The sequence below is a fragment of the Acomys minous genome, assembly GCF_964271855.1.
Source record: "Acomys minous genome assembly, chromosome: 6".
Lineage (NCBI taxonomy): Eukaryota > Metazoa > Chordata > Mammalia > Rodentia > Muridae > Acomys > Acomys minous.
Window position 1 is genome coordinate 27,236,917 of NC_140487.1, and position 20,398 is coordinate 27,257,314.

Below are 20,398 nucleotides of genomic sequence, written 5' to 3' on the forward strand. Positions count from 1 at the left end.
TACTTTTAGATTGTTTTAGGCTGATTATACTTAAGTTAGGAAAAACTAAAAATGTAATTGCTAAGAGAAAGTAATTATTTTCAGTATATATTTATTATAGTGGACTACCTGTGACAGGAAATTAAAAATTTAACTCATTATGTTCATTGTTTATAGAAAATTGTAAACTAAGATAATAGGAATTGGTAAATATATTAATATTATTAGGAACCAAGTTTTCAGTGTAAGGAAGGCAAGAACAAAGTGAAAATAAATTTTATGTTTAAAAATACGAAATTAGAATAAGAAGCTCACGGCTGGAGAGATGGCACAGAGGTTAGGAACACTATCTGCTCTTCCAGAGGTCCTGAGTTCAATTCCCATGCAGATAGAATTCTCATATACATAAAAATAAATGAATAAGTACACAAATAAATTAATAAGAAGCAATACGGAGTCATATGTTGTTAGCTGTTCATTTTCAGTCCACAGAAAAGGACATTAGAGATAAGTACTCTTGGTGCTTTCTGTTAGAGAAAGGGACACTTTATAGAACCGCCAGATCTAAGACAGAGCAAATACCAAGAGAGCCTGGAGTATCTGGTCCTAACAAAAAAGGAATCAGGATTTGATGGCATGGTCAGATGACATATGAGGACCCCAACGAGGTGGTCCAAAGTGCCTCCTTCCGAGCCCGACAAGCCTGGCTTTGCATTCTGTTTCCAGAACCTGTAATAGTAGAATCAGAAACCAAGTGCAAGTTGAAAGTTGATCCTAACCTCCACAGGCAATTGCCTTGGCACATGAGCCTCTCTACCATTGTGCATACATCCATGCACAATAAATAAAGCGTTAAAAAGGAAAGTTCAAAACCACAAACCAGACACAGGAGCAAGCTGGGAGGCTTTCTACTAGCCAGTGTTGTGGCCGTGTGAATTTCAAAGAAAGTAACTGCTGTAACGGATTCAGAGATGTTTATGGTACAGTAAAGACCCACTAACATTTTGAGAGGAGGAAAGCAGTGAGAGTTTCGGCCAACAAAGGGAGCTGCTCTACAGAAAAACGCAGCTATCACACTGGAAAGCACGGTGTCTAGCCATCAGTCAAGGGTTGTCAATGGGTCCAGAGCCATTCAGAAAGGAGGCTGTCCCTTCCCGGGGTGAGAGTTTGCTCTTTTGCTCTGAGCACCTTCACCATATGATCGGACGTACCTCCACTGATGGTGGCACAGGCTGTGGCTGTGAAGTTAGTCAGTATGTGGTGGGATTTGAGGAGACTGTGCTTGCAAAACAACAATAACAACAACAACAACAACAAACAACAAAACAAAGCAAAACGTTTTCTCTGGCCCAGCCAGGCTTCTAGGCTGGCGCTATCTAAGAGAAATATATTGTGAGACACATTTGTAGTTTTATATTACCCCCTGTTAGCATTAGAAAGTAAAGAAATCAAGTTTGGGAGAGCATTGGTATCCCAGATATAGTAGTTTTTATATGGAATAAAAATTATGAATAGCCAGGTGCAGTGGCACACACCTGTAATCCAGCACTTGGGAAGGCAGAGGCAGGCAGATCACTGTGAGTTTGAGGCCAACTCAAACTGCTTTGATTGGTGTACAAAGCAAATCCAAGACAGCCAAGGCTTCACAGAGAAACCCTGTCTCAGAAAAAAAAGGCCCCCCCCCCAAAATGCCAAAAAGAATACAATGACATGCTCCTCCACTCTAAATCCATATTTTTATATTCCATATTCATGTCCTATTTGTGGTCAGATTGAATCACATATGTCCAACAAGCGGAACGTTTTAGAAGATAGTTGCTTAGCATAGTAGCTTAGTGGACTATGCTCACACATACACACATGTGCACCTGTGTGAACAGAGGACTTGTTCTTGAGATAGGGTCTTGCTGTATAGTAAGGTGGAGGCTGTAACAAGCTCACTGTGTAGGCCAGGCTGGCCTGGACTTGTAGATTGTGCTGTGTCCTCTCTTTCCTAAAAGCTGGAATGTGTACACCATCACTCTTACACATGTTGTGTACAAAAGCAAAAGCGCAGGTAAAGAAAAAAAATTGGTTTGATTCTACACCTATCTTCAGTTTATTATCGTCATGACTTCAAAGTAGAGAAATTCTTAGTAGCTCTAATTAAGCTACTCACCAGCTCTGATCTTTTTTTCTCCTTTATTTCTGCAGTTCTGAAAATCAACTCTAGATGTTTGCCTGGGCGAGTCCTTAAGTGTTTTGTAAGCCCTAGTTCTGGGAGGGAGAATGAACATTGCCACCAGTTCTCACTCCTAGTAGGTAACGCGAAACACCCATCAGCTCAGAAACAGTGCTTAAAAAGACAAAATTGATAGTCATGTTATAGGAGTTTTCTAGATGTGCGTTATAGATAGCACCTTTTCCCCTTCTGTACTGGGCATTGAACCTAGGGCCATGTGCACGCTAGACAAGTGTTCTACGGAACTGTGTATCTAGGCCAGTGCCAGGCGAGTGCTGTACCACCAAGCTACATCCTGGCAGGAAGTGTTTCTTCAGGCAGTCTCGGAACGCTGCATCTCCTACCTCACAGCTTGCTGCTCCAGTAGCAGCACCTGGGACAAGTTAAAGTAGCTCTCCTTCATGGTTTTTATCTGTCAAAGGCCAACAGTGTGCCTTCTTCAGAGCTCTTAATGAATTATGTGTTATTTAGCTCATGCCTGGAATGTCTCAACTTCTTCCAAGTAGCGTCAGTGTCAGAGAAAGAAAACATAAGGAAAAGGCACAGAGCTAAAATGATTCGTGGCTGTCTCTCTGCATCCCAGCTCTAAGGACACTGAAGCTAAGCTATAGACCACCAGCACGGGACCTGTCCTGAGGTTGTGTGTTTGTGTCCATGTCATACCACTACAAACTGGATTTTTTTTCCCTTTAAAGCTGTATTCTGACTTTATACAGTGCATGAAAAAAAAAAATATATATATGCTTTTGAACTTAAAAGTCTATTTCAAAACAATGTTCTCTCTAAAATAGTGTTTCATAAGACTGGTTTGATACAGTTGGCTTCCCACCCATGCTGGCAGTAACATGTGACAAATGCGGTGTAGAGCTATGAAGCTGAGCTATTTGACTTGCAACTTTGAACACGAGTTGACCTTTTTATGTGTGAGGACAGCTTTTTTACTGCTCTGCCTGGAGTAAAGAGAGTGATTACAAATACTGTCCACCTGTAGAAGGGGGGGGGGGAGGAAGGATTGAAGGAACCAGAGGGCTCAAGGGCACCACAAGAAAACATACAATCAACCAATGTGGGCCCATACATAGGGGCCCACAGAGACTGAAGTGCCAGCCAGAGAGCCTGAATGGGACAGACTGTGGCGCCCTGCACATATGTAACAGTTGTGCAGCTTGATCTTCATGTGAGATTTGTAACAACAGGAGCAGGGGCTGCCTCTGACTTTGCTGTCCACCTTTGGATCACTTTCCACTAACTAGGGGGTGATGTCTAGCCACAATAGGAGAAGATGCGCCTAGTCCTACTGTACCTTGATATGCCAAGGCTGGTCCACATCCATGGGAGGCCTCCCTTTTTCTGAGGAGGAACGGAGGATGGGAGGGGGAGAAGGGGAGGAGAGAAGGGAGAGGAAGCTGCAATTGGAATGTAAATTTAAAATTTTTTAATAAACAAACAAACAAACACTATCCAGAGTGCCAGTAAATATATGCATGTGTACATACCTAAGTAGTAGTTAAACTACACCTAGATTTACTAAGAAGTGATTAATTGTGGAACATGATTTATTTATTTTTAATAGATACCACTGTGTAGCCCAGCTTTTCCTATAACTTGTAATCCTCCTGCCTTAGCCATCATAGTACTAGAATTATAAATATGCTTTGCCATGGCCAGCCATGATGTCCTAATTAAGACTAAAATTAATCAAAAAAGGAAAGAAATAGAAAACTCAGTTTTCTCTTCTTTTTTTTTTTTTTTTGTTTGTTTGCTTGTTTATTTTTTGAGACAAGGTTTCTCTGTGTAGCCTTGGCTGTCCTGGACTCACTTTGTAGACCAGGCTGGCCTTGAACTCACAGCGATCCACCTGTCTCTGCCTCCCAAGTGCTGGGATTAAAGGCGTGTGCCACCACCGCCCAGCTGTTTTCTCTTCTTAATGTTTAGTATTTTACTTGCAGAAGATGCGTAGATGTGTGTAATCATCATACAAATTAGGTAATATGTAGCACACAAGAAAGCCCAATACCTGCACAATACAAATCCCAGCCCCTGCGTGAAGGCAGTAGCCCTGTGGGAGAAGCACTTGCTGCATAAGCTGGAGGAGCCAAGCTTTTGTCTCCAGGAACCCACGTAAAGCCAGACCTGGTAACGCACGTCTGTAATCCCTGCACTCTGTTGGAGAAATGTCAAGTCCAGACAGGAGAATCCCCGGAAGCTTGTGGTCCAGCTAGCTAGGCACACCCAGTGCTGAATAACGAGAGACCTTGTCCCTAACAGTGTAGAAGGCAAGAGTGACACCCAAGGTTTCTGCCGCCTCCATACATGCACCATTGCATGTTTGTGCTGTGCCCTGCACATACTCATGAGAACACATGTGTACCCCAGTGTAAAGAGTTGAGAATAGCAACACAGCACCCAATGATAATCATACATTTAGGTGTCTAAAATGTATGAACATCTGTGCTTATACTTCATAAATGATATCAGACTGTTTTAATGAGTACTGTGTAGACATCTTTGTCTTAGTTGTCATTAGTTTCATAACTTTAAAGTTTTTGTAGCATTGTATAATCCTTTCATTGTGTTCCTCAGTAAAAAGGAGAAGAAAGAAAAGAAACCTGTTGTTGGCATATTTGGGATGGTGAGTTTGAGATGTATTCATTATTTAAAATACCTCCCTCAAAAATAGAGATTTTACGGGGCTTTCTTATGAGGAGTGGAAATGTGGAGGTAAAGGTTAATTGATTGGATTTAGTTAGTTTTTCAGAGGAATGCCATTCACAATGTGTCATGTACCAAGCCACAGCAGCCTCCTCTACCTGGCTTAGATTTTAGTCTTTTCCAAATTAGTCATGTTGCTAGTGATCTTTTACTATATTTTTCTTCTTGACGCTCATTGCCAACTAGGTAGAGGAAACTTGATGTATTCCATGTGATCTTTTACTGTTGTTTGAGGTAGGGTCTTGCTGTATATATAGGACAAATTGGCTTCACACTCCTGAGCCTCCCACATGCTGGGATTACCCTGGTATACCACCATGCTTGATAACATGGCCTCTTTCAAGGCTCTGAACTCCTGGCAGGTTTAACCAAAGTCATGTGTACCCACAGTAGCATGGCGGATTACTCACTACTAAAATCAGACGTGTCTTCTCTCTCCTCAGTTAAATCTGGAGACGCTGTCCTCAGTGATTGTAATTCCATTCTAATGGTCTGTTAATATTAGCCATCACTGAATAAGTGATTTTTTATCTTTTCAAAATATGATTTTTCTGCTACCATCTTTTTAGAAACTCTAAAAATTCTCACCAGGTATCATGAATGGGAAGACACATGGACTTCACTCTGAAAAATTACTCCATGGCAACTAGAGAAATGGCTCAGCTGTTAAGTGCACTTGCTGCTCTTAGAGAACACACTGGAGTTTCAGTTGCCAGCACCCACATCAGGCAGCTCTGCACCACCTGTGTAACTCCAGCTCCATGGGAGCCTGTGCTTTCTTCTACCCTTTGCTGACACCAACATCATGTGCCCATACATACACATATGGACACGCATACACACACACACACACACACACACACACACACACACACACACAGGTAAAAATACAAATAATTTAAAAAGAATCAGTATGGCCCTTGGTGAGATTATTGCCGAAATTCAGCAAAGGGAGAGGGTAGCTTGTTGTTAGACAGTGTCAGTGACAGTCTAAACTGTGTCTGGTTCTGGACTCTCTTTTGAAGCCCCATCCATGGCTCATGCGCTCACTGTGCGCATGCATTCTCTGCTTTCTCCTAGTTTCGCTATGCAGATTGGCTCGACAAGCTGTGCATGGTCCTGGGAACTCTGGCTGCTGTCGTCCATGGAGTGTCACTTCCCCTCCTGATGCTGGTGTTTGGACACATGACAGATACTTTTACAAAAGCAGGAGCCAGTATTCCACCCAATGTTACTAATCAAAGTAAGGATGATTTGCAGTACTGATTTTATTGGAATTTTGCAATAACATTCACTTACTGTACCATTCGCAGGGCACAGCACTTGTGCTTTGTGCTGTAATAGGTGGTGGGTAGGAGTGCCAGCTCATGGTGCTAATGAGTTTGAGAAGATAATGTTTATGAGAATACCCAAGAGAAGTGCTGGCAGCCATATGTAGAAAAGGAGGGACCCTATGAAGTCAGGAATGTCTTTGAAAGCTTCAGGAGGAAGTGCAGAAATCTAACCAGGACTGTTACAGTGACCTGTGAAGCTCACAAGAGCCCATGGCTGTGAGTGTAAGAGAGTTCAGGATGACATCATTGGCTCTGAGTGTAAGAGAGTTCAGGATGATGTCCCTGGCTGTGAGTGTAAGAGAGTTCAAGATGACGTCATTGGCTGTGAGTGTAAGAGAGTTCAGGATGACGTCCCTGGCTGTAAGTGTGAGGAGTTTAGCATGGCTAATACTTTTAGCCTAAGAAACTGGAAGGACACAGTTACTCTCAGTTGAAAAAGAGGAAAGGAGAAACATCTAGGCAGTTTTGGATGGTGTCATGGGTTGGCTGGTCTGAAAGCAGATCCATCTAGGAGTAGAGAACCGAGGGCTGAGAACAGTTGTTTATGAGAGAAAGGGAGACAGCAAGGAAGTGAGAGATGGCAGGTGTAGAGGGAGAGAGAGGAGTGTTTTAGGATGGGAAAAGTAATGCTTTTGTTCTTAGGAAATAAGAAAGTGGAAAGTGATACTGAAAGAGAGTGGAAAGATTTAGAGAGATCCTCGAGGAAAGACAAGATCCAATGATCAGGAGGAAATGCTTACTCAGGGTAATAGCAAGGACAGCTCAGCTACAGCAACAGGGGGAAACAGTGTATGTTTTCTGCTGCTTCTCCTGTCTGCCAGGGACATTTTTAAAGACTGTCCTGTGGATGGCTGAAAGCACAGAGCATACTGAGCTCTGCATATATTTACAATGTATTTCTAATACGTGCATACCAGCGGTAAAGTTTAATTTATAAATTAAGCACAATAAGAGATTAATGACAATAATTAATAGAACAAGTATAACAGCGCACTGTGTTAAAAGTTTTTCAGTGCTTGTTCCTATTCGTTCTCTCTCTAACATCTTCCTGGGTCCTCCTGATCCTCCTTGTGATGCTGTACGGTGGTACAGTTTCATGATTCCCTGCCGGAAGCTGGAACCACAGGAAGCCAAACTTGGGGGGCTATTAGAATTTACTTTTTTTCAGTAAAGTCTGAAGCAAGAAGCTAGCTCATAAGGGAAGATGTAAAACAGCACCCTGGGAGAATGAAGAAATGAGTGAGCTGCTGAAATACGTTGTCTCTGTCTAACACAAACATCCCCGACTTGGAGACAGGTCACTAGCTCCGAGCTGCAATTTTTAGGTCACTGTTGGTCATCCAGAGACTGAGTTCACTTAAGTTACTGGAGGACGTACAGTTCAGTTCAGACTCAGTAAATGTGTTGGCGGGCCCAGTTAGGTATTTAGGAGTGTGTGTGTGTGTGTGTGTGTGTGTGTGTGTGTGTGTATGTGTGTGTGTGTAACTACAGTTAATGAGAAAACAGGCCATGAACTTTAAAGACAGCAAGTAGTATATGGGAGGGTTTGGACAGAGGGAAGGGAAAGGAAATGATATAATTATGCTATAATCTCAAAAATGAAAAAAAATTTTTTAAATGTTGGCAATGCCTATATGAAAGTACCCTTAATAATTTACTGCTACACATAGCTTACAAGGCTCCTTCATTTTTTTAAAGGTTCATTTTTCATTATATGGGTGTATGTGAGTGACATTCAGGTGGACATTGTTCCAATTACCTACTGAGGCCAGAAGAGGCCACTGGATCCTATAGAGTTATAGTTGCAGGATGCTACTATATGTGAGCCACACAAATGTGGGTTCTAGGAACTGACATTGGGTCTTCTGCAAGAATGGTTAGCACTCCTGACTCCTGAGCCACCTCCTCATTCCTGGACATCTTACATTTGATAGTAGAGACCAAACCTCTGGCTTTGTGCATCATTTAAACTCATGTTTGAATTGCTGAGAATTGAATCAATGGCCTCACAGATACTAGGCAAGTGGTCTCCCACTGAGAGACATGCCTAGCCTGACACTTGAGCTCTTTTTTTTTTTTTTTTAAGATTTATGAATTCTCTATTTGCATATGTGCCTGCATGGCAGAAAAGGGCATCAGATTCCATTTTATAGATGGTTGTGAGCCAGTATGTCCTTGCTGGGAATTGAGCTCAAGACCTCTGGAAGAGCAGTCTCTCCAGCCCGATAGTTGAACTCTTTTTTTTTTTTTTTTTTGAGACCGGGTTCCTCTGTGTTGCCTTGGCTGTCCTGGACTTGCTTTGTAGACCAGGCTGACCTTGAACTCACAGTGATCCACCTGCCTCTGCCTCCCAAGTGCTGGGATTAAAGATGTGCACCATCACGCCTGGCCCCGATATTTGAACTCTTAAGTCTAAGATAAACACTATGATTCCTTACCCCAGAAATAGGCAAATAAATATCCAAACTAATTTGTATCACTTTGGAACTGTTAATGCTTTGTTCATGGGTCCGAGTCCACTTCTTTGGTTTCTGCTTATCCTGAGTTAGCACTATACCCATTTTGTGATTGCTGTGTCCTAGACTACAGAGCTTCCTTGTTTATTAATTGCCCAAGAAGGCCCAGACTCTGGAGGGCCTTACACAATTGCCAGACAGCTGTGTAGACTTACATAGGCCCATCCTTTGCTGCTGCTGTCACTGTCCCTGTGCTAGCTCTTCTGATGCCCTGCTTGGTCTCAGCATAGGTGTGGTCTCACTTTTTTATTGTAGAGTCTGATTTTCTAAGATTCTACTCTTATGTCTCTTTAGCTGGGTATTAAAATCTGTCCAGCATTTCCCTCAGACTCTGATGACCGGGACAGGGAATTTGCTAGCTCTACCACACTTATTTATGCATGGGGGGGGGGAGTTAAAGAGGGGGGCGGAATTGTGACAAAGGTTCACCAGCAGGATTCTTTTGTAGGCTCTCAACTCACTTCTCCATGTGAACCAAATGCCTGTCTGCAGGGAAACCTAGATAAAGGCTGCTGGCATTCTACATGTGTTGTGCTGATATTGGCAGGACACACAGAAGTCTAAATGGCATTCAGGAAATTAAAGAAATGACAATAGATTGGCAAGAGATAGGACTAGAGACTGGGCAATACATGTTGAACAGGGGTTAAGTCCTGCATGGGGGATGGAGAAAGGTCAAGGGAACCCAAAACTCACTTGTCTTACGTTGCTCACATTGCAAATCATCCTTTTCTTTGTTTCTCGTGCCTCTGATTGAGTTCCACGCTTACTATAATCTAATATTTTTGCAGTGACTATAAGATTTGAAGTGTGACTTTTGTTGACTCAGCAGTCTTAGTTATGATAATTTTCCATGTAATATTTACTATATATTCATAGATATGTATGCTTATGCAGTGTTATTTGTCTGTTTATATGATGCTGCATCAAACGCAGGGCATAGTGTTGGCTAGGTAAATATACTCTCACTGAGGGATGTTCCCAGTCTGCAGCATTGTTTGTAACAGTATGATGTTGGAAACAACTAAAATGCATGCATATTTAAATTAATATAAGCATACACTGGCAAGAAAAATTGGTACTGAGTATAGATTAAGATTCACAGTTTCTTTTTAATATTTTATGTATTGATATACACACACATATATTGGATATATCTGTAAATTTGACAATATATGCACAAAAATATTGCACAGCAGTTATTTATGTTTATGTGAATGATTAAAGTTTTGAGGTTTCTCAAGTATTTGGTTCACACTACTAGCTGTTCCTAAAAATGGATAGTGTAATATTCTTTAGGATAATTTTGAAGTAACAAGGTAGAGAAATGCGGTGTTAGTGGTTAAGTGTGTGCCCAGGTGTCCAGTTGCAGTGGTATTTATTTGCCACCATGGGTTTCTTCTTGAAAGTTAGCATCGTTGCATGTAGGCTGTGTGTGGCTCTGCATGGCCAGCAGGGAAGGGTTTGAGTGGATGTCAATAAAGCTTGAGTTGAAACTGAACCAGATTTAACTGAATCACTTGAATCCTGCTTTTTGGTGTAAAATTTCAAGTGAAATGAGCTTGGTTAACTTGACTATGCTTATTTTTGTTGGAGACCAAAGAAGCATCAATAGACCAGCTCTATTTTCTGGTTATCTAGGTAACATCAGCACTACCCAGACCCTCAGCAACAGCAGTCTGGAGGAAGACATGGCCATGTAAGTCAACATTTTCTTTCACTATATTTTTCTGCATTAATCCATTATAACCATCTATAAAAATTTTCACTCTCATGAATTATTAGTTTGCATCTGATAGTTTCCCTAGTAATGGGATAATAAGATCGGCCAGCAGGAAGATTTTTTTTTCTTTGTGGTCCTAGACTTTGTAGATCAGGCTGGACTTGAACTCACAGAGAGGCGCCTGCCTCTGCCTCCCTAAGTACTGGAATTACAGATGTGTGCCACTGTGCGTGGCTAACAGGAAAATTTTAAACTTGGCATCTAATTCTAAGTAATGAAATAAATAAATAAATATTTAATTTTGACCTTGGCTTATCTTGGGGGAAACATTTTGTTAATGATTTATAATGATTTATACTCTTTGAAGTTTTTTCTCAGAATATCGTTAAACAATTCTGCCAAGATTTATGACAATATTCAGACAATGTGATTCTACATTATTCTATGAATGGTTTGACATGCTTAAAAGAAGTAAAGACACTTAATTATATTTGAAAGATAAGAAGCAAATACTCTGAATACCTTTGTGTAGAGGCAACTGTTTTATATTGAGACAACTACATGTCTCCCCTCCCCTCACTTTTGTGAGACATGCTCTGACTTCACTGTGTAGTCTACGCCACTCTCAAGTTTGTAATATTCATTCTGCCTCTGACTTCCAAGGGCTAAGAATACAGGTTTAAGCAACAAGGTCCAGATAACAGCAATATCTTGATTGTTTAAAATACGTTACTCCCAGCTATTCCACTCCTTGGAATATATCCAGAAGATGCCCCAGCACACAACAAGAAAATTTGCTCAACCATGTTCATAGCAGCCTTATTCATAATAGCCAGAACATGGAAACAGCCGAAGTGTCCCTCAATAGAAGAATGGATAAAGAAACTGTGGTACATATACACTATGGAATACTATTCAACTATTAAAAACAAGGACTTCCCGAAATTTGTGGATAAATGGATTGAGCTAGAAATGATCATAATGAGTGAGTTAACCCAGAAGCAGAAAGACTCAAATGGTATATACTCACTTATATCTGCATATTAGCCCAAGGGGCATGTCCCACTAAAGCCTTCACTTACCAGGAAACTGAGACAGAGGAGAGGACATTCTAGTGGGATTCTAGATGAGAGAATCATGGGAGAAAGGCAAAGTAGAAGGACCCAGAGGGTCCTAGAAGCCTACAAGTAGAACATTATGATAGGCAGATTTGGGCATAGGGGTCCCGCTCAAACTAAGGCACCAGCCAAGGACAATACAGGCGGTAAACCTTAAACCCCTACCCAGATCTAGCCAATGGACGGAACACTCTCCACAGTAGAGTGGAGAGTGGGATATTACTTTCTCACATACTCTGGTGCCTCACCTTTGACCATATCCCCTGGAGGGGGAGACCTGATGGCACTCAGAGGAAGGACAGCAGGTTACCAAGAAGAGACTTGATACCCTATGAACATATAGAGGGGGAGGTAATCCCCCTCAGGAACAGTCATAGGGGAGGGGAGTAAGGGGAAAATGGGAGGGAGGGAAGAACGGGAGGATACAAGGGAAGGGATAACCATTGAGATGTAACAAGAATAAATTAATAAAAAAAGAAAAAGAAAAAAAAATAAAATGCCAAAAAACAAAAAAACAAAAAAACAAAAAAAAAACGTTACTAAGGAATTGCGGGCACATTTTAAAACCATGACGGTATTGATAGGAGGCTTGTGAGATTGAGGCCAGCCTGGGCTATGTAGCAAGACCTTGTTTAAAAAAAAACCTAAAAAATATAAATAAGTGAACAAATAAATAACAATAAACAGCTTATATGTTCCCTAACCATAGCATACAATGATTAAATGGGGTTATTTTTGCTATATCATTAGCACATGAAAAATAATTAATTATAGACTCATCTATTAATGAGAGTATTCTAGCTGCACATTATCTCTTTGCAAGCTCTAAGCTGTAATAGGGCGTGAGATGTTAGCAGGATTCCTGGTAGGTTGGGCACAGAACTGTGAACATCACATCACTCTTTCTTTTAAGTAAGCATTTTGATGTTTCCCTGTAACACACTGCATTTTTCAGAAGATAACAAGTAGAACTTTTTTTTTTTTTAATGGGGAAATCTGTACCCTGCCTTTCATTTTGGAAGGTTTGCCTTTAGTGTAAACATTAACAGAATGGAGACTTCCAAGACTGATTTGCGTTCGTGAATGTGAAGACTCAGAACAAGGCAGCATCAATGCTCTGTTTTTCTTAGTTTAATTTGAGGGCTTTAGTTTTTCATTGTCTCAATTTAAATTAGAAGGGCCACTCTTTGATTTCTTAAAAACATTTTAGGGTAGGTAATCATGACCAATTGGGCAGATGACTTACAAATATTTTCAGTTTTCAGCTGTCTTACCAGCCACAGACTGACCCCCATCTCTGGGTTCCACTTTCAGACAAGCTCTGTCACTTATGTCCCTTGATGAGCAGACGACCTGTAGGGCAAGACATGGTGCTGATGTGATAAGTACTGCCCCGAATAGCAGGCCTTACCTGATGGCTGGCTCACCAAGCATAGAAACTATGTCCTCTGCGTGCTTAGTATAGGCAAGGAAGTGGCCCAAGCACCGCTGGGAAGTCAGGGCATAGGATGTAGAACAGCCTGCCTGCGTTTCCAAGGCAGTGGAGGGAAGAGCTGGGGTTTATTTGCCCCACTACAGCAACCACTGTCAGCCAATTCTCTACCTTAGTGCAGGCACAGGGGGGTTCTGACCATTTCAATGCCTTACAACCGCTTCTTGTTTGTTAAGAATTGGGGGGATACCCAGGAAACTAAAGAAACAGGACTGCATTGTGTTTAGGGAGGACTGATTAGAAAACAGCATGCACAGCGCTCTTGTTTTCCAGGTACGCCTACTATTACACGGGGATCGGTGCCGGTGTGCTTGTAGTCGCCTACATTCAGGTCTCATTTTGGTGCCTGGCAGCTGGAAGACAAATACACAAAATTAGGCAGAAGTTTTTTCATGCTATAATGAACCAGGAGATAGGCTGGTTTGACGTGCACGATGTTGGGGAGCTCAACACCCGGCTCACAGAGTGAGTACCTACTTTTACGCTGGGGTCTGGTTTGGTCTTGTTCTTAGTGCTGTAAAGTAGATACACCAGCTCTGTTAGGAGTGTCAGTGCATCACTGAGCAGAGTAAAGCCCTTGTGAGCAGCGCCTGTGTCTTATACAGCTTCTTGTCTGTAGTACCCTGACGGGGTATGGGGGGGGGTCCTGCTTGCCTGACACTGAATGAGGGATTAGACTGGCCCAGTCAAGAAACACTGAAAGTCAACACAGCAGGGGAGCAGCAGTGTGGCCTGTCCAGCCCCACTGAGCATGGTCCTGCCAGGGCCCTTGGACAGCAGTGGAAAGAAGGAAGGAGCTTCTGTCTGTCACCCCCTGCTTCACAGAGGACACGATAATTTCAGATTGTGTTCATACAGGACAGCGCCATATGCACGTAGCAGAATCTCTGAGCAGTTTGAAATTTCACAGTGAATAGTCTTAAACATCCTATGTTCATATTCTAAGTCCACGTGGGCCACAGAAAACTGTTAATGACAAGTCTCCTACTGGAAACTGACAGCCCGCCAAGTAAAATGTATATATACAAAGATTCTAGACGTATTACTTTACACCAGACTTGATGATACAATATAAAACTGGATAAATGCTATGTTTGCAAATCTGACATTACTTATAACATTATCTCTTTCTCCTTTAGTGATGTCTCCAAAATCAACGATGGGATTGGTGACAAAATTGGAATGTTCTTTCAGTCCATAACAACATTTTTAACTGGATTTCTAGTAGGATTTATAAGTGGTTGGAAGCTTACCCTTGTGATTTTGGCTGTCAGCCCTCTTATTGGATTGTCATCTGCTATGTGGGCAAAGGTAGGTGAATCCACATCTCAGAGCCCTCCCCAGACTCTAGACAGCGTCTTTTAACCACAACAACCCCTATCATGAGTTTGGTACTCAGTTTTGAACTTAACAATCATCAGGATAATGTGACCCAGCCCCACTGAGGTAGTATCTGTGGAAAGGGAACCTCACAGCTCATTCCCCACTTTTATAGAAAAGACATGCTGAGCCGGAAAAGATCTCTGCTCAGGAGGGGATAGCGCTGTATTCACTGGGAAGTGTCAGAGATACAAGTGGCCCTCCCATGTCTAACCCACTCCCCAGTGATTTTTGCAGGACTTACTGTCACTTTCCAGGGAGCAACAACATCAGGTTGGTAGGCTTGAGTTGCACTTTACCTGATGAGCCATCTTGCCAGCCTCTGCCAACCTAAAAGCTTTTATTTTTCTTAATTGATTTGCCTGCTTAGTAGAGCACTGAACAAGTTAAGGCTCAAATTCTTCTTCAGCATTTAATAGTTTATTTAAGATGTTTTAGGGTACCTTGTAGGTAGATACAGAAAAGAGAGTGCAATTTAATCTTTAAGAGCTCCACATTGCTTCTGTTACTGGGACCTTTATTCTACTCCCTGCTCTGCACAGGTCTTAGATTCTCAGTTGTTGGCTCATTTAAAAGATCCACGCAAAGCAATAGGAAGGACAGAAGGGTCCCAGGTACATCAGGCACTTGACCCTGGAGTCCTTTTGTGTCCAGGATTCTTTTCCTTGCCCAGACATTGGGGTAGTTAGAGAAACTACAGATGCCTGCCATCCAAAGATCTTGTTCTTCATAATGGTTAATGTACAAGCAACATTTTTATATCTGTTAATTTATTTATTTACTTATTTTTTATTTAAACACATTTTTTATTGAAAAATAAAATAATTCATATTACATCTCATTTGCTATCCCATCCCATGCATCCTCCCATTCCTCCCTCCCTCCTGCTTTCACCCCATTCCCCTTCCCTATGACTGTGACTGAGGGGGACCTCCACCCCCTGAATATGATGCTAGGGTATCAAGTCTCTTCTTGGTAGTCTGCTATCCTTCCTCCGAGTGCCATCGGGCCTCCCCATCAAGAGGACATGGCCAAATATGGGGCATCAGAGTTCCTGTGAAAGTCAGTCCCCCGTCTCCACTTAACTGTGGAGAATGTTCTGTCCCTTGCCTAGATCCAGGTAGGGGTTTGATGATGACTGCACTTATTGTCCTTGGTTGGTGCCTTAGATCGAGCAGAACCCCTGGGCCCAGATCTGCCCATCATAGTGTTCTTCTTGTAGGTTTCTAGGACCCTCTGGATCCATCTATTTCCCTATCTCCTATATTTTTCTCACCTAGAGTCCCAATAGGATGTCCTCACCTCTATCCCACTTTCCTGGTAAGTGAAGACTTTCATGAGACCTGCCCCTTCCATGTTCATAGTAGCCTTATTCATAATAGCCAGAACATGGAAACAGCCTAAGTGTCCCTCAGTAGAAGAATGGATAAAGAAACTGTGGTACATTTACACTATGGAATACTACTCAGCTATTAAAAACAAGGAATTTCCAAAATCTGTGGACAAATGGATTGAACTAGAAGTGATCATAATGAGTGAGCTAACCCAGAAGCAGAGAGACTCAAATGGTATATACTCACTTATATCTGTTAATTTTTTACTTTGCAAAAGGTAGAGTTGTTAGATGTCCTAACATGATACAAGATCACACTTTGACAGGTACTGACTTCATTTACTAATAAGGAGCTCCAGGCATATGCGAAGGCTGGAGGTGTCGCTGAGGAAGTCTTGGCCGCCATCAGAACAGTGATCGCGTTTGGAGGAGAAAAAAAAGAACTTCAGAGGTTTGGGTTTGGGTTTTGTTTTTAGTTTTTTTTTCCCTAGGAATTAAAAATTCTGTGTTGTTGCTAATATTCTGAAAAGTTGCAATCCTGTTTATGCTTTCCTAAGACATGCCTTAGAAGAAGGGCACTCATATGTTCTGTTTGGTTTTTTGCATTGAAACGTTTGAGAGCCTGTGTTTTCATTTTTAGAGAAGGAGAGGATGGTACAGAAACTACGAATAAGGAAGTAACAGCTACACAGACAAAGTTTAAGAAGTGAAAGACTCATTTTTTTGGGAGGGGGCATTGAGACAGGGCTTCTCTGTTTAGCCTTGGCTGTCCTGGACTCACTGTGTAGACCAGGCTGGCCCCGAACTCACAGAGATCCACCTGCCTCTGCCTCCCAAGTACTGGGACTAAAGGCGTGCGCCACCACACCCGGCTAGAAGTGAAAGACTCTTGAGAGTCCCAGAGACTCTTTAGAGAGACATTGGAATATGCTTTGATAGGGCTGGAATGACGGCTTAGTGATTAAAGAGGGCATGCTGTTCTTATGGAGGACCTGAAATCTTATGGGCTCAACCACCTGGAACTCCATCTCTGGGAGATCTGATGCCTTTTTTTGTAGGGGGACCTCCAGGAGCATCTTTGCTTATATGTATACATCCTCCCCCCCAGCATACATACATAATCTTTAAAACCATGCTTTGATAAGAGATGAGGAGAGCGCATTTAAATGTGGGAAGGGAATATCTCTTAGATTGGATTTCAACAAGCCTGAGACCTGAGAGATGAGAATGTTTCCCATAGCGAAGGTAGAGATGAGGTCTCCGATAGATGACGCCTTTAAATCTCCCAAGGTGGCAAAGGCCTCAGTATGTTGTGCGATATTTCTTCACAAAGCTTCTACATCTGAAATAATCAATCTCTCCAACCAACCTCTCAAGCCAGGTGTGGTGGCGCACGCCTTTAATTCCCCCGCACTTGGGAGGAAGAGGCAGGCGGATCTCTGTGAGTTCCAGGGTAGCCTGGTCTACAAAGCAAGTTCCAGGACTACCATGGCTACACAGAGAAACCCTATCTTGAAAAATCTACTTACCCCTCAAAATATCAGATGCGGGAGGAAACTGTTTTGTTTGAAATAGAAATTTAACCACAACTGTGAATGCGTTTAATTCAGTAGTCGGAATAGTTTCCTTAGGCCTAACAGGTTCTCTTTTTCCTCCTCCTATGTTTTTTAAATGTGTTTCCTTCTGCATAGAGAAAATTTTGACATCCCAGGAGTCCTGTTTGATGACTGTTGGCTTCCTTCCTGAGTGACAACAGTCCTATTCTGAAAGTCCTTACTAACCTAAATGTTACACCCCGCTTTTTTCTCTAGCGGCTTCAGACTTGCAAGTCTTAACGTTTAGACTGCTTTGTCATGGAAAATGTTTGTTGCTCTTTTAACTATTGCATGCAGTTTTTCTGGATATAATAGCCTTGGTTATTAGCAATGCTCTTTCAGAATCTGAGCTATATCACTTTAAGTCCTTCTGGTTTTAATTTTTTTTTTCAATTGAGAAATCAACTGTTGTTCTGACTGGCCTGCCTTTGTTTGTGATTTGGCCCTTTTCTTCTGCAGCATTCAGTCCTTCCTTCCTTCCTTCCTTCCTTCCTTCCTTCCTTCCTTCCTTCCTTCCTGTGGCTTTTTGTGTCTTAACTGTAACATAACATGGGGAGTTTCTTTTCTGGTCCTGTCTCTTAGGCATTCTGTATATGTCTTGTACCTAGATAGACATGTTCTCCTAGATGTGGCAAAATTTCTTCCATGGTTTTTGTTGAAAATATTTTCTGAACCTTTGGCATGGTGTTCTTTTCATTCTATGCCCATCATTCATAGACTTGATCTTCTCATGATATTTCAAGGTTCTTGCATGTTCTGTTTATACGTTTTTAAATATTTACCATTGTCCTTGGCTTGACGATGCAATTCTTTTACCTTGATTCAAGTCATGTTAGACTGTGCTCCATGTTATCTAGTCTCTTACTAAGTAAGGCTTCCCACTAGCTTTTGATTTGACTTACTGAGTTTCATGTTTTAAGCATCATTTTGGTTTGATTTTCCTTCAGTATTCCTGTCATTATTGAATTCTATATTCATATCTTGAATTGGCTTCCATATTTCATTCAGCAGCTTGTATGCTCTTTGAGTGCATTCATGTTCTCCTTGAGTTCTGTGAATGTGATTAGAGTCATATAAATCTTTGTTTAGGCTTTTGGCTAAGTCACCATAACGTCTCATGAGAACTGGTAGTTTTTGGAGGATACATGTTATCCTGTTTTTTCATCTAAGTTTTGTTTTTGAGTTGGGGATTGTCCACCTGGAGTTAGTTTGTTAGCAGAAGTTTGTTTTTGTTTTTGTTTTTGTTTTCTGAGTCTCCTCTCTTTGCTGAGGGTAACCTAGCATTTTTAATTGGGGTGTAGTGGCTTCTGTCACTCCTTAGGAGTGCCCTTCCTATCAGTTTGTTCAGCTAGGAAAGAGAACTAGTAGGTTTGGTAGCTTAGTCAAATTAAGCCTGCATGTCCCCAGTTTGCTGGCAGACTGCTGTTCCACAGTTTGGCTCTTCCATGTAATTTAAGTCTGATCCAGGCTGCACTTCTCTTAGAGCCTGCAGTTTCTTACTGCCTCACCCCCAAGGCCACTCTGGGTCCCCAGTATCATAGGATGCCTGCATTTTCCTGGGCCTGTACCTACTATATATTCATAAGCCAAAATTATTTTTATAGATCAGGCATTTTAAGAAATATTTTATTAATTTATTCATATTATATCTCAATTGTTATCCCATCCCTTGTATCCTCCCATTCCTCCCTCCCTCCCATTTTCCCCTTACTCCCCTCCCCTATGACTGTGACTGAGGAGGACCTCTTCCTCCTGTATATGCTCATAGGGTATCAAGTCTCTTCTTGGTAACCTGCAAGGTCAGCCTTTTTAAAATTCACATATTTATAGAAACAAGATAAAGTATACTGCTTTTTTTTTGCTGTGTAGCCCTATCTGGCCAGGAGCTCTGTTCCTTTACTTGGGTTTATGGGGTGGTGGCTCTAGGCCCATTTAGTACTTATTTACATGTCAAAAACATGCTTTAACATGTCACACTTTCCAAAGTGTGTGTAATTGCCCAGTTGTTCCTTCTAGCACCCCAAAGGGAGCAAGCTGTCCTTAAAGCTTCCTTAAGGTCCAGACCTTTCAATTCGTTTCTTAGGCTAAGATTCTCTAGCACCACATCTTCAGTTCATTAACTATTTGCTCTTTCTCTTTTCTCCCACCTCTTCTTTTTTCTTCATCCTCTCCTTTCTTTCCCTTTTTCTAAATTCTTCATTCTTCCGCCTTCTTCTGCCTCGTTACCCTGACTTTTTCTTTCTCTCCTCCCCTCCCCCCAAGTAGGACATGCTGGCCTTGAACTTGCAAACCTCCTGCTTCAGCACCCCCCCCCCCCCAGTGTTAGGATTATAAGCAGAGAGCTGATATGACCAGCTTTTTTCTTGTGTGTGCAACAATATGTACTTTTGATATTTTTGATCATTTCATCATTAGTAAGGCCAGAAAAGGTAAAACCCTCAGTTTTCTCTTCAACAAAGAAATAAAATGGTAATAATAGTACATGCACCGGGGCAATGTATGGAGAAAAGGAGAAATCACATGCATATACAGGGCTGGATGTGTCCCAATTACTCTAGTCACTTATGACATACCTTAACATTTGTGAATGGAGTATATTTTATGATTTCTGGTTTTTTCTTCCAGGTACAATAAAAATTTAGAAGAAGCTAAAAAGATTGGAATAAAGAAAGCTATCACGGCCAACATTTCCATAGGTATTGCCTACCTATTGGTCTATGCATCATATGCACTAGCGTTCTGGTACGGGACCTCCCTGGTCCTCTCAAACGAATATTCTATTGGGCAAGTGCTTACTGTAAGTCATATGTAATTTATAAAAGGATTCATTAAAATGACAATTAAATTGAGTGGTTTTAATTTGACCTTAGAAGAATATGTTTTGAAAAACTATTAAACAAAGAAATACTCATTCAAACATTCACTAGATTGGAGAGTGGCAAGGAAATTAGATGGATCCAAAAAAAAAAAAATCAATGTTGTTGTTTTTTTCTAA

At 41.5% G+C, this 20,398-nt stretch overlaps 1 protein-coding gene across 1 annotated transcript in view; it reads left to right on the top strand.

The window, feature by feature from the left end:
* The window catches only part of LOC311599508 (ATP-dependent translocase ABCB1), a 66,846-nt gene that overhangs the window by 1,038 nt on the left and 45,410 nt on the right, over positions 1-20,398 (top strand). The window contains exons 3-9 of the mRNA XM_084785429.1: positions 4,784-4,832; positions 5,993-6,155; positions 10,404-10,461; positions 13,369-13,560; positions 14,235-14,406; positions 16,135-16,259; positions 20,029-20,200. Coding sequence (XP_084641555.1) covers positions 4,784-4,832; positions 5,993-6,155; positions 10,404-10,461; positions 13,369-13,560; positions 14,235-14,406; positions 16,135-16,259; positions 20,029-20,200 — 931 coding nt within the window. The remainder of the gene's footprint in view (positions 1-4,783; positions 4,833-5,992; positions 6,156-10,403; positions 10,462-13,368; positions 13,561-14,234; positions 14,407-16,134; positions 16,260-20,028; positions 20,201-20,398) is intronic.